This window comes from Mastacembelus armatus, chromosome 21 (assembly GCF_900324485.2).
Source record: "Mastacembelus armatus chromosome 21, fMasArm1.2, whole genome shotgun sequence".
In the NCBI taxonomy this organism is placed as follows: Eukaryota; Metazoa; Chordata; class Actinopteri; order Synbranchiformes; family Mastacembelidae; genus Mastacembelus; species Mastacembelus armatus.
In genome coordinates, this window is record NC_046653.1 from 9,988,360 (window position 1) to 10,003,361 (window position 15,002).

At 44.6% G+C, this 15,002-nt stretch overlaps 1 protein-coding gene across 1 annotated transcript; it reads left to right on the top strand.

The window, feature by feature from the left end:
• Positions 1 to 13,838: 13,838 nt before the first annotated feature.
• Positions 13,839 to 14,765, top strand: LOC113122964 (olfactory receptor 6N2-like). Its single transcript, XM_026294670.1, has one exon. It carries the CDS (start codon positions 13,839 to 13,841, stop codon positions 14,763 to 14,765), a length of 927 nt encoding a protein of 308 aa, XP_026150455.1.
• Positions 14,766 to 15,002: the final 237 nt, after the last annotated feature.

Here is a 15,002-nt window from a genome sequence, read left to right on the forward strand (position 1 = left end):
GCAGCATAACTAACTAAGGGATGGTTCAGGGTTGCCTGAAGCCAGCCCTAACTATACGCTTTGTCAAAGAGGAAGGTTTTAAGTCTAGCCTTAAAAGTACAGAGAGTGTCTGCCTCCTGAACCCAGGCTGAGAGCTGGTTCCACAGGAGAGGAGCTTGATAGCTAAAGGCTCTGCCTCCCATTCTGCTTTTGAGAACTCTGGGAACCACAAGTAGGCCTGCACTCTGAGAGCGAAGTGGTCTATTGGGATAATATGGTACTATGAGGTCTTTAAGGTATGAAGGAGCTTGATTATGAAGGGATTTGTATGTGAGAAAAAGGATTTTAAATTCTATTCTATATTTTACAGGGAGCCAATGAAGAGAAGCCAATATAGGAGAAATATGATCTCTCTTGCTAGTTCCTGTCAGGACTCTGGCTGCGGCATTCTGGATTAATTGGAGGCTTTTTATTAAGATATTAGGACATCCAGATAGTAATGAGTTACAGTAATCTAGCCTTGAGGAAACAAATGCATGGACTAGTTTTTCTGCATCATTTTGAGACAGGATGTTCCTAATTTTGGAAATGTTGCGCAGGTGAAAGAATGCAGTTCTAGAAATTTGTTTTATGTGTGAGTTAAAGGACATGTCCTGGTCAAAAATAACTCCAAGGTTTTTTACAGTAGTGCTGGAGGCCAGGGCTATGCCATCTAGAGTAGCTATAATTTTAGAAAAGTTATTTCTGAGATTTTTAGGCCCAAATATAATGACTTCTGTTTTCTCCGAGTTTAAAAGTAAAAAGTTACTGGTCATCCAAGCCTTTATGTCAGTTAGACAGGCTTGAAGTCTGGTTAACTGGTTTGTGTTAACAGGTTTAATAGATAGATATAACTGAGTGTCATCCGCATAGCAGTGGTAATTAATAGAGTGCTTCCTAATGATATATCCTAAAGGAAGCATGTACAGGGTGAACAGAATCGGTCCTAGCACAGAACCTTGTGGAACTCCATAACTAACTTTTGTTCGTGTGGAAGGTTCATCATGGACATGAACAAACTGGAATCTGTCCGATAAATAGGATTGGAACCACTTTAACGCTGTTCCTCTGATACCAATCACATGCTCCAGTCTCTGTAATAAGATGTTGTGGTCAATGGTGTCGAATGCTGCACTAAGGTCTAGGAGGACAAGTATCGAAACAAGTCCATTATCTGAGGCTAAGAGAAGATCGTTGGTAACTTTCAACAGTGCTGTTTCTGTACTATGATGTGCTCTAAATCCTGATTGGAAATCTTCAAATAGTTCATTCCTGTGTAAGTGGTCTGATAGCTGCTTAGCAACAGCTTTTTCTAGGATTTTAGAAATAAATGGCAGGTTGGATATTGGTCTATAATTAGCCAAGACTCCTGGATCAAGACTAGGCTTTTTGAGTAAAGGTTTGATTACTGCAGTCTTAAAGGCCTGTGGTACGTAGCCTGATACTAGAGATAAATTTACCAAGTCCAATAAAGATGAGTTCATTAATGGCAGGGTGCCTTTAAGCAGTCTAGTCGGGATGGGGTCCAAGAGACACGTTGATGATTTCGATGAAGCAACTACTGATGTAAATTCAGAGAGATCTATAGGAGAGTCTAAACATAACTGAGGTCCTACAGATGATTCAAGAGCTACTGTAGTAGAAGATTCATTTGTTGCAGGTATAGGAAGCACCTGCTGAATTTTATCTCTAATAGTTGTGATTTTATTTGTAAAGAAACTCATAAATTCATCACTGCTGAGAGCTAAGGGAACACTGGGCTCAACGGAGCTGTGACTTTTTGTCAGCCTGGCTACAGTGCTGAAAAGAAACCTGGGATTGTTCTTATTTTCCTCTATTAGTGATGAATAGTATGCAGTTCTGGCTTTACGGAGAGCTTTTTTATATGTTAGTAGACTGTTTTTCCAGGCTAGAAAAATTTCCTCTAAGTTTGTGGAACGCCACTTCCTTTCCAGCCTTCGTGATGCCTGCTTTAAGGTACGAACATGTAAATTATACCATGGGGCTAGTCTTCTCTGAATCACTAACTTCTTTTTCAGAGGGGCTACAGAATCAAGCGTTTCACGCAGTGAGGTTACAGCGCTGTCAACAACATGATCAATTTGGTAGGGAGTAGGATTAAGGCAGCTGCCCTCCACTATGTTTATACTTGGCATGGATGCAAATAAAGATGGAATCATTTTCTTAAATTTATTAACAGCGTTGTCGGATAAACATCTGCTGTAGTGGAATTTTCTTCCAGACGCTGCATGATCCATCATTTTAAATTCGAAAGTTATTAAAGAATGATCTGACAAAACAGGATTTGGGGGAAAAATTATTAGATGTTCAATTTCGATGCCATAGGTCAGAACAAGATCAAGGGTGTGATTAAAACAGTGGGTGGGTTTATTAACGTTTTGAATGAAACCAATTGAATCTAATATAGAATTAAATGCAATGCTGAGGCTGTTATTTTCAACATCTACATGAATGTTAAAATCTCCCACTATAATGACTTTATCTGATCTAAGCACTAAATCAGACAGGAAGTCAGGGAATTCAGTTAAAAACTCTGAGTAAGGAACAGGTGGACGGTACAAAATGACAAGTAGAACTGGTTTTTGTGTTTTCCAGTTTGTATGTGAGAGACTAAGAGTGAGGCTCTCAAATGAGTTATAACTGTTCTGAGGATGAAAGTTTAATAATAAGTTTGACTGGAAGATTGCAGCTACTCCTCCACCTCGACCTGTGCTTCGAGGAACATGATAATTTTTATGACTGAGGGGGGTTGATTCATTCAGACTGACATATTCATCCTGCTGTAACCAGGTTTCAGTAAGATAAAGTAGGTCAATTTGGTGATCAGTTATCAAATCATTTACTAACAGAGATTTAGAAGAAAGGGACCTAATATTTAATAATCCACATTTGACAGTTCTGTTTTTCTGTTCAATAAGAGGAGTGGTCTTAATTTTTATTAAGTTTTTATGAATAACTCCTCTTCTGTTAACTTCTGATTTATTTGATTTATATGTTCGAGGGGCAGACACAGTCTCTATGTGGTTTAAAGGGGGCGGCGGCTCTAAGGAAACTGCAGAGAAGCGTTTTAGACTGAGTCTCTGCATCCCGGTCCCCACCCTGGATTGTCAGGCTTTAGGTCGGCTAAGAAACTCGGCCAAATTCCTAGAGATGAGAGCTGCACCATTCAAAGTGGGATGGATGCCATCTCTTGCTATCAGACCGGGTTTTCCCCAGAAAGTGGCCCAATTGTCTATGAAGCCCACATCGTTTGCTGGACACCACCTAGACAGCCAGCGACGGAACGACGACATGCGGCTAAACATGTCATCGCTGGTCAGATTGGGGAGGGGTCCAGAGAAAACTACGGAGTCCGACATTAATTTAGCAAAGTTACACACCGACTCAACATTAATTTTAGTGACCTCCGATTGGCGTAATCGGGTGTCATTGCTGCCGACGTGAATAACAATTTTCCCATATTTACGATTAGCCTTAGCCAGCAGCTTCAGATTTGACTCGATGTCGCCCGCTCTGGCCCCAGGAATACATTTGACTATGGTCGCTGGTGTCTCTATTTTCACGTTCCTGACTATGGAATTGCCAATTATCAGAGTCGATTTCTCAGCGGGTGTGTCGCTGAGCGGGGAAAATCTATTAGAAACATGAACAGGCAGGTGATGAGCCGTGGGCTTCTGCTTAGGAGTATGTTTCCTTCGGACCGTCACCCAGGCTAATTCTCCGGGCTTCTCCGGAGCTGCCCTTGGACCGCTAACAGACCCTGAGCTCGGTGGCTCCACACCAGCTAACTGGGCTAGGCTAGCTGGCTTTTGTTCGAAGGTGCGGAGCCGCGCTTCCAAATCAGTGATCCTCGCCTCCAAGGCTAACAGAACCTTACACTTAATACAGGTATCATTATCGCTAAAGGAGGCAGAGGAATAACTAAACATGTGGCACACCGAGCAGGAGAGAGAGAGAGAGGGAGAGGCCATGTTAGCAAGCTAACTAGCTAGCTAAGCTAACCGGTAGGCCAACGAGCGCTAAGTCAGGAAATAGCAACAAACACCGGTCAAAACAGAAAGGTACCCGACCAGCACCGGAATGCAGCAGCCAGTGAACCGTTCAAAGTCTAGCCGGTTCCCAGGTGTGCCAAACCACAGCTAGTCTGCCGCCAGTCTGCAGACGAACCACACAACACACACAACACGACACGCCTGCAAGACAAAAGTGATTCGCTTACCCGGATGTTCAGCTACTCACCTCAGAAAAGCACGTGTGTCTCGTATCTCTTTATTCTGTTCAGTGTGTGTATTTTGCATCTGACCTTTTTTGCTGTCTAGTCATGCAGAGTTTCCTGCTCTTCCCTCCTGGTGCTCAGGGCGTCTCTTTCTCTGTGGGCAGCTCTTGGCCCAGTGTCCTGCTTTTCCACAGACGTAGCAGTAGTCATGATCAACTATCTGCCGTCTGCCAGGTCTCCGGCCACGACCTCGTCCCCACCCCCTGCCCCGGCCATCAAGCCATAGCTTGTCTCCCTGAAAATAACACTCAGAAACCATTTCATTATCATAGTTAGTGAAAAACATTTCAGCTGTTTTTCTAACTTTCTTTTGTGCTTTTGCTCTTTGTTGGAGAACAGTGGCCATATGCACAGCATAATTCTTCATCTCTGTTAGGACACAATGTTGCCAACCAATCTGATGCTTTCGAATAAAACCTGAAATGTCAGGTTGGAACCCATTAAAGAAGGCATTTCTTAACTGCTGTGCATAAGGCCCATCCCCCTTTTCTGCAGCACTTTCACGTACCAATACTCCACTGTGTGTTAAACATCTTTTACTCTGTTAAAATAAGCCAGCAGTCCCTCACTATCTTCAGCATAAGGAGGTTGAGGCTGAGGCACGGGATCAGAAGGAGCTGTGGGAGGAAATATTGCTCCACCGACAGCACCCTCCTCTCCCTGGGCGTACGGAGGAAGCTGAGCCGGTGGTGGATTATTAGGATGAGGAGGTGGTCTACAGCATGACATTGTTTGTTCATCTGTAAATTCAACAGTTTGCCCTAAATACAATGTTGGTGAAGAGGCTTTTACCTGTTTTTCTATTTGCTTCTGTCTCTTTTCTCCTTCCTTTCTCTCTCTCCCTCTCTGTCTACTCTAACTTTCTTTAACCACTTTAAACTTTAACCATCTCTTCTGCTGCAAACAGCCCTTCTTTTCTCTGATCCTTCTGATTTCCCTTAGTCTTACTTTTTATGTCCTTCACTCACTTTCTACAGCCTTCACAATTTAACTTCCCCGTAAAACCATATTTATTTTTCCATTTTTCAAAATTTTCTATATTTTTTTTTAGGATCCTTTTGATGCATCAATTTTGAGTGTCACTGGTGACTAGTTCTTCTAATTTAGTGTTCTTATTACCCATTTTATTATTTTATTTTATTTTATTTTATTTTATTATATATTCAGTTACTATTTGTTTTTACTCACTGCTATTTATTATTATAATTATTGTAGGCCTACACTTATTATTTTAACAGGCTCCTTACCCCCCCCCTTTTTTGTTTTTTAAATTATTTTAATTACTGTTATTGTTTAGTTACTGATCTGATTGGAGGAGATTGAGCAGCTGTTTAACTCTCTTAATGTCACATTAATCATCTCTATGTTTTTATATTCTTTCCATGGTACCAATATTTTGTTTTGTTATGCTCAAAAGCACTATCGACGCGCACCGGGGCTCCTTTTTGTTCCGGGTCCCCCACAGACCACGGGGTAGTTTACTTTGGGTCTCCCACAGACCACGGGTTCATCCCGAGTTTCTGATTTCCCGAAAGCCCTGCTCGGTTTTACCCGAACATGTTTGACCCAGTGTCCCGTAGGCCACACAAGTTTCGGTTTTGTTTGAATTTCAGCACTCAAGTCAAGTCAATGATATTTTTAGTCAGTGATCCGTTTTGTAATCACCAACCCTTCAGCCCGATATGAGACCGCAATTCCCTGAGACTCTACTCAGCTTGCTTGACCTGAAGGACCCAGGACCACCCGGGGCTCCCAGAGAACCAGAAACTTCCAGGGACACCGCACCGGTTTTGTTCGGGCTCTAATTCCCTGAGACTCCACTCAGGGGACGGTTTTGTTCAAATCTCACAGATTCCCTGAGACTCCACTCAGGTGACGGTTTTGTTCGAATTAGACCCACTGAGGCTCCACTCAGTTTAACCAAATTAAAATTCTCTTACCTTACAGGAGTCCGTCTCTGGTCTCTCCTTTAAAGTTCAATTGCGTCACTCCTCTCCCCTCACAGCAGATCCTAGCCTCTCAATGCTCCAAACCGTTCCCTTATGGGACCGGGGCGGAGGGCTTTCAGTCAGGAGTCTTAAGACTCCCCCGTGCACGGTTTTTAGGTCCAAACCTGGAAGGAAGAGGAGATATTGCAATCCCGGACGAGCCCCCAAGTTGTTAGGTAAATTCTTTAACAAATAGACTCAGAGGACGAACTTCGGTAAGATTATATAGAGGTTTTACTTGCAAGGAGTAACAGTCACACAGCACCTTGGTACAGCATGAGGATCACTGGCCCTTAGCTGGGCAGCACATCATTTTAATACTATGATACAAACAGTCATGTGATAGAAGAAGAAAGAGGAGGCAGTTTCCCATGAAACTGCAAAACATTTGGGTTTCGATACTAAGTGTCTTATCAGAAAGTGAAGGTCAGAACAGACTGACCTTAGGAAGAGGCAAGAGGTAACAGGCCCTACTCAAAAGTGTTTTTGACTTACATTAAAGTAAAGCAGATTAACAACTTGAGGGTAACATTTTAATTTCTCTAACAAGCTACAAGCCTGCTTTGAATGCACTGACTGGAGTGTTTTTGAAGCTGCTGCCACAAACCTGGACGAACTGTTACATCTTACATCAGTTTCTGTGAGGATATGTGCATTCCCACCCGGACTTTTTTAACATACAACAACGACAAACTGTGGTTGTCTGGAAAACTCAGACAGCTTCGTCAAGCCAAAGGAGATGCCTACAGAAGTGGTGATCGTGTCTTGTATAATCAGGCCAGGAACACACTGAATAAGGAGATCAGAGCAGCTAAGAGGAGCTACTCCAAAAAGCTGGAAAACCAGTTTACGGCTACCAACTCTGCTTCAGTGTGGAGAGGCCTGAGGACAATATCCAACTACAGGACTTCATCCCCCTCCTCAATAGGCAATCAAACCCTGGTGAACCTGAGCACATAGAGAGGGAGGCCCCAGGAACGTTCATATTCAAACACCTCCTGAGACAAAGGTAAGTACTGATAGGTGGACAGACCCACAGACATTAGACCGGGAAGTGTTGCTGAAGTTCACCCCACAAAGATAACCAAAGACAGGACAGATTGTCCTCTGGGCGGAAGGAACATGGCGTCCAGAGATAAAGGAGGCTGATGAAGAAGAAATGAACGGCTCAGCTGGAAAGGTGACTGGTAAACTAGAGGATCCAGGTCCTAGTGAGAACTACTGCCAAAAGCTCAGATCATGGGGACCCCCCAAGGGTCCCCCACCTCCCCCCAATCAGTCCACCCAATCCATTGAGAGCAGCGAGGACAAAAAGGACTGACTGGAGGACGGGGAGGTAAACCAGCATCATTATTTTCAAGCACCCTTGTTGGCTTCGGGAGGAAGAGTGAAGTATCGGCCGTACGGGCTCGGGGATGTGCAGGCGTTGGTGGATCAACTTCCCCCAGTGGCAGAGGGAGGAGGTTTGTGGCTTGGCAAATTGGACAAGCTGATCGCAGGGCAGAGATTGGCATTGGGAGACTTTAGGGCGGTTATTCAGAGGTGCCTGACCAGTATAGATGTACGAGACCTTGAGAGGGCAGCAGGGACTTTGCGCCGGCAGGATGAGGAGCCGTTTGCGCAATGGGCTGGTGACCTGAGCAGGGTGATTAGAGAAAAATATCCATTACCCACTTCATCTGCCGTGCCCAAACTGGCATGGAACTCGAAAGAAAACCCAAAGACCTTCTTAGATCAGACTAAGGAACTGTGGGTGCGTCATACTGGGTGTCATCCTGGCAAACCAGGGCCCCAGAGGGAGTGGTATAGACAGGCGGTGTTGGAGGGAGTACCGGAGAAGGTAAAAACTGCTATGTGTGATTTACAGGGGGCCGACTCTGTAGTGTGGGAGAGACATCTGGTGCACCATCTGACTCGGGTTCAGCAACAATTGCAAAAGGAAGACGAGCAGAATCAGGGTCTCCAAACTCAGCTTTTAAAAATACAGCTGTCAGAGGCCCGGCAAAGGGTTAATTCAGAAAAAAGAAGGAGAAAAACGAGGAACCAAAGAAATTGATGTGGCAATGGGGAATGGATGCTCCAGAATCCCCGGACCTGTTTCCCATACCGCCCTGGGAGCCGAATCGCCGTCTACCGGTGATCAGAGGGGGGAACAGGGGAGCTCCGAGGGGGGGAAATGGATGGAGAGGACGCGGGGGGCGTGGGAGCCCACCTCGAGGCACTTCAAATGTATGCTTCCTATGTGGGGACACAGAACATTGGGTAAAAGACTGTCCTCACAGAGGTTACTTCGCCCAAGGAAGAGCCCGGGGGGGACAGGGTGCCGGTCCGTATCGTGGACGAGGTGGCCCTCCATCCTACAACATGCCAGTGATGGACTGGGGATCTCCCGTGATCTGGGATGATCCCTACCAAAAATGAGACACCCCATCGAGAGGCCCGGACAGCAGTAAAACTATGGCAGATCCGATGCTGCCCGTGATGGTTAATTACATGAAGTTGTCGTTTTTGGTCGACACTGGGGCACCACCTCAGAATCTACGCTGTCAACGCAGACTACCACAGTTATGGGCTTCTCGGAGAAGAAACAGACTCAGTCGGTGACACTGCCACTACTCACACAAGTGGGCCACCAGTACGTCCGCCACTCCTACATCTACTCTCCTGTTAACCTCCTGGGCAGGGATTTACTGATCAAACTGGGGGCTACTATTCTCTGCTCCCTGGAGGGACTGAGTGTGACTTTACCAGATGGCACGTGCTTGCCTTGTACCCGGTATTCTACCAGGGAATGTGCGCAGTTCCTACTTAGACCCTCTGAGGAAGAGGGAGCAGATATGTACTGGGCTAAACTTTGCCCTGAACCACCAGACCAGGGAGGCATCTGGTCAGCATATCAAAGGTGGCGCCCCTGGATCTCGCTCCTTGACCCCTACGTCCCTCCCCCGTACCCTCTCCATGTTACCCTCTTCTATGACAGGCTCCAAACCGATTGGTACAGGGAAGAGTTCGATCAGGTAGTAGGAGATTCTTGGAGCATCGATACGGAAAATATTTATGTGGCACCAGAAGGTGTGGCGGCAGCGGTGAAGCTGCTCCCGGAACAACAACAGTGGTATCAAATGGAGGAGGACTCTGCACCCCATGTGTCTCTCGCACTACACCCGAGTCATGAGGCCAAAGAATTGGGAGGTATCGTTAAGAGGGCATTGACTCACTCAGACTGGAAGCCCACCTCAATACCGCAGGTCTCATACGCTCCCACTATACAGACTTTTTGCATCCAGCTTTCCGCTACAGACACAGCGATATTGGAGCATTGTGAGGTTTCTAGGTATCACGGGAGAGAAAAAACAGACCATCATTTGGCTGCCAGCATGCTTGCCACTCTGCCGGACTCACTCTGGGCGCACTCGCCCACAGATGTGGGATTGACAGATTGTGCGCCAGTCACTTTCCAGAGAAGAAAGGTACCGGTAAATATCGCATGGCCCACGACTTGAGAGCAATAAATGATATTCTGCTCACGCCTTTCCGCTACAGACACAGCGATATTGGAGCATTGTGAGGTTTCTAGGTATCACGGGAGAGAAAAAACAGACCATCATTTGGCTGCCAGCATGCTTGCCACTCTGCCGGACTCACTCTGGGCGCACTCGCCCACAGATGTGGGATTGACAGATTGTGCGCCAGTCACTTTCCAGAGAAGAAAGGTACCGGTAAATATCGCATGGCCCACGACTTGAGAGCAATAAATTATATTCTGCTCACGCCTACAGTGCCGGTGCCTAACCCCTACGTTGCTCTGGCTAATCTCGACCCAGCACAGAATTGGTTCACCTGTATTGACCTGGCCAATGCTTTTTTCTGTCTGCCATTGGCAGAGAGTTGTAGGGATATCTTTTCCTTCACGTACCAGGGAGCCCAGTTGCGGTATACTAGATTACCTCAGGGCTTCGCTCTCTCATCCGGCATATTTAATCAGGTACTGAAGCAGGCGCTCGTCACTTGTCAATTGCCAGACCAGACCACCCTTATTCAGTATGTAGACGACCTCTTGCTGGCGGCGCCATCTGCAACTGCCTGTATACAGGCCACTAAGACAGTCTTGATGCTTCTGGCAGAGAGGGGTTTCAAGGTTAGTAAACAGAAACTCCAAACCTGCAGAAGACAAGTCTCCTTTCTGGGGCGTTTGATCTCCCAGAAGGGGGCAGGATTGTCCCCTGCCCACAGATCCACCATACTACACCACCCCAAGCCCCTGCTGGTAAAGGACATGTTCTCCTTCCTTGGTCTTACAGGGTACAGCCGCTCCTACGTCCGAGATTACACCAACCTCACGAGCCCCCTCCGACGGATGGTGAAAGACCAAGGTCTGAGGAACCTCTCCGCCCACCTTGTTTGGACGACGGAGGCAGAGCAAAACTTTATCCGCCTTAAACAAGAACCGGCTACAGCAGCTGAGTTGGCCATTCCGGATTATTCACTCCCATTCTTTTTGGATGTCTCTGTCACAGACGCCATGGCCAATGGCGTCCTGTTCCAGAAAAAAGGGGGAGAGAGGAGAATTCTGATGTATACCAGTGTAATGCTGGATACAATGGAGAAAAGACACCATGCCTGTATACAACACGCAGCAGCCGTGGAAAAGATTATCCAAAAAACCGCTCACATCATGTTGGGACAGCCCAAATGTTGAAGAACCCAGAGCAATGGTGGCATCCATTTCTCAAAGATATGGCCAGAGAGTTGGTCAGGGAATGTGACATCTGTACTAAGTACAACACCAGACCCACAGTGAAACCAGAGATTGGTAGGTATCCACTTATCACCAGGCCTGGATGAGAGATTGTTATTGATTTCACAGATATGGGCACCACTGTTCGAGGGTTTGAGGGCATTTTAAGAATCAGGATTTGCAGAAGGTGGAGGCCATGATGGGGTTGAAACATGGGTTTGGAACGGTGTATCATCCACAGTCTCAAGGAAAGGTGGAAAGGATGAATCAAACTGTAAAAACCAAATTGGCAAAAATCTGTGCACAGACCAAATTGAACTGGATTGATGCATTGCCATTGGCACTTATGTCCATCCGCTGTTCTGTTAACCAATCCACTTGGTTTACACCTTTCGAACTCCAAACAGGGAGACCTTTTCCAGGGCCCCAGACCACTACTCCAGTAACCACAGTAGAGAATGAGGGTCTGTTAGCCAAAGCATATTTTAACTTTCTGCAAGCTCTCGTTTCAGCTTTCTCCCATCAGGTGGCGGACCAGCAGGGTGACGGAACACAAACTTCACCCGACGCCGACTGGGTGCTGCTGAAGGTGATAAAAAGGAAGTGGTCAGAGCCACGGTGGACAGGACCCTATCAGGTGACAGAGAGAACATCCCACGCAGTGAGGTTAAAGGGGAAAGGAGATACCTGGTACCACTGGTCGCAGTGTGCACCAGGAGAACCGCCATCTAGATCTCTGACCAAGGTCCAGGAAGATCTGTAATAATTGTTGTTTTGTGTTTGGTCTGTATTTGTAGGCATACTGGTCACATGTGGGTGTTGCTGCATTCCCTCTATGAGATCCCTGGCGCTTCGGGTAATTTCATCCACCATAGAGAGGCAGGACCCGAAGGTCCTCATGCCTTTATTGGCTACTGATCCTGATGATGTAAATAGTGGTGTTGCCATACTAAGGCATATTGATATGTGATCTCCTAGGGGAGATCAAAAGAGGGATATCAAATTTTGACATTTATATAGTAGGGGTGGGCTCTTAGAAGAGCCCAAAAGGGGGAATTGTGGGAATGCAGACACACTCTGTGACTAGTATTGCAGTATAGTGTAATCCTATATGTTTAGACACGTGACAGGGTCACTGCTCTTCACTGTCTTTACTATGAGGGAAGGTAAAAGGGAATAACAACTCCATATATGGTAATGGTCCGAATTCCTTTTGTGGAAAAGTACTGGTATGTAGGGCGGTGGCCAAGTTACAAGGTATATACATTCTATAGATTTCGCCTAGAGTTCAGATCTCTCCGTGTGCCACATGAGGGTTGATCTCCAGAGCACTCTGTATAGTTTTAATAAAACCTGTAATCAGCTGAACCACCCAGCCGCCTTTGTGTACTTCCTCATCAACGGACCTGTGTAAAACATGTGAGTATTCAACACAGGATACACCCATCTCTTATACTGTCTCTTCAATATGTTGTTTATTATCAACTGGTACTTGTGCCCTCATACTGTGTATCTCTGAATCATACTGCTCATGTTATTTTAGCTCATTCCACTCTCAAACAGCTTCTCATCTCATGTTCATGGTACCCACAAACTTGTGTCCGCCATTCTACTCACGCCACATGGTGGCTCGCTTTCATCGATCCTCAAACTCTTCACATTCCTCTTTAGCTCAACATGTGACATAGACTAAGGCACTTACAAAACGTTATTACTGGTTTTACATTTTATGTTGCTTTTAATCAGCTTACCTGCAGAAAATACAAAAGTATTGATTAGCAGGAGTGCACTGGTGTATGTAGTCTGCCAACTCCTCACCACATACTAACCGTTCTTCTTCGGCTAGTGTTGGCAACTGTTTCCCTGCTTAGTTTAATCACACAGTGCCACATCTGTAATCAGCTCCATCAGCGAGTAATTTATGTGGGCCGTGGAGACATGTCCAGTGCCAGTGGACCCAGTGTGGCCTTTGCTACACGATTGCTTTTTTCGAGGAGTGTGTTGTTTCAGAGCTCCTCTGTCGTCTTCTTTTGGATTAGGCAGAAGTAGTGTGTTTACCTTACTTTACTTTACAGCAAAGATGGCACATGATAGTGATGTGTCCAGATCACGACAACCATCCAGATATTGTGATCCCCACTGAGATAGTTCTAATCTGGTTTTGGATCTGGCTTTAAAGAAAGGACAAGAAATGGGACAAACAAAAATCCCAGATCTGGCTGACGGAGGTGGTTGCATCAGTGAGGGTTGGTTCCCAGCTCATGACCAGTAGATGGACTCATCTGTGCTTACAACATACTATTCATGGGTATGGATGAAAAACAATCAAAATTGAAGAAATCAACTACATTAATCATTGTGGAAAAAACTGATACATGGTCACACAGGTTTGTCAATATTTGCTTAATTACAGCACAACATGATTAAAGTTGTAAATAAAGCATTATGGCTCTTTTATCATCTCAGGGCAGAAGTATGAGAAAGAGCCACATTGCAATAAACACATCTATAAATCACCACCAATAATATTTGATATTACTTGTAATTAGTTACTGGATTGCATTATGACACTTAGTGGCACAGTTGACAAGTGACGTCAGGAATTTAAGTCTCTGTGAGACACCTGCATTTAAGGAGGGACTTTCTTTAACATCTAATCTCACACCTCAGCTGTGTGCAACACTTAGACAACTGCACATATACTGACAATGAACATTTTGACCTTTTTAAAAATTTGCATCTTGTCTTCTAAACACTGTTTATCAGTTTGACACTTGTGTTTGAGGATTATCACAAAATGAGCAATACATCTAGTATCATTGTATTTACTTTGTCTGGCTTCAATGAAACAGTCAACTACAGATTCACACTTTTCTCTCTCACTTTATTAAGCTATTGTGTCATTTTAGTAGTAAATGTGTCCATCATTTTAACCATAATCCTGGATGAAAACTTACATGAACCAATGTACATTTGTTTGTGTAACTTGTGCATTAATGAACTTTATGGGACTGCAGGTTTTTACCCTAAATTTACTTCAGATCTTCTGTCTGATATTCATGTAATATCATATGCAGGATGTCTTTTGCAAATCTATGTTATATATTCCTCTGTAATGGTTGGCTACTCTGTTTTAGCTCTGATGTCTTATGACAGATATGTGGCCATATGTCGACCACTGGAGTATCACTCTGTTATGTCTCTGAGAAGGACTGCAGTGTTAGTCAGTTTGTCCTGGTTTGTACCTTTCTGCTGCACAATTATGAACGTAACTTTGACACCCACACTGAAATTATGTGGCTCACACATTGAGAAACCCTATTGTGAGAATGGGTCAGTTATTAAACTTGCTTGTAGTTCAACAACAGCAAACGACATAGTTAGATTGATTCTTATTTCCTTCTATTGTTGCCATTTCCTCTTCATTTTAGGTTCATATGTGCAGCTGGTAAAATCAGCTGTAAAATCCAGAGAGAGCAGGAGAAAGTTTACACAGACATGTGTGCCACACTTATTAAGTTTGCTTAATGTCAGTGCTGCTTTGCTTTTTGACCTCACATATTCAAGGTATGGATCAGCATCTGTGCCACAGAGTGTAAAGAATTTCATGGCCATACAATTTCTGTTAATCCCACCTATACTGAACCCTGTTATTTATGGGCTGGTCCTGACTAAAATTCGAAGTAAAATAATATCTTTTTGCACAAAGGCAGGGCAGAGTTAGAAATTGTGAATAAATGTTTGATATATGTAACCACATCAAAATCAAAACGCATTAACAATGTTATGGTTGGATTTAACATTTTTGTTTGTGTTACAGCTACATTTGGAAAAGCTTATAAAAAAGTATAGAAACACTAAATGAAATTTATTTTACTCCAGAGCCAGATGTGCATGATCAGTGTAATTCCATACTATATCTATTAAATTTTACTTTAAAATTACCTGTAACAACAGATTT

Excerpts from the sequence above, each read along its gene's own strand:
- LOC113122964 (XM_026294670.1), top strand. The coding sequence starts at position 13,839 with ATGAGCAATACATCTAGTATCATTGTATTTACTTTGTCTGGCTTCAAT.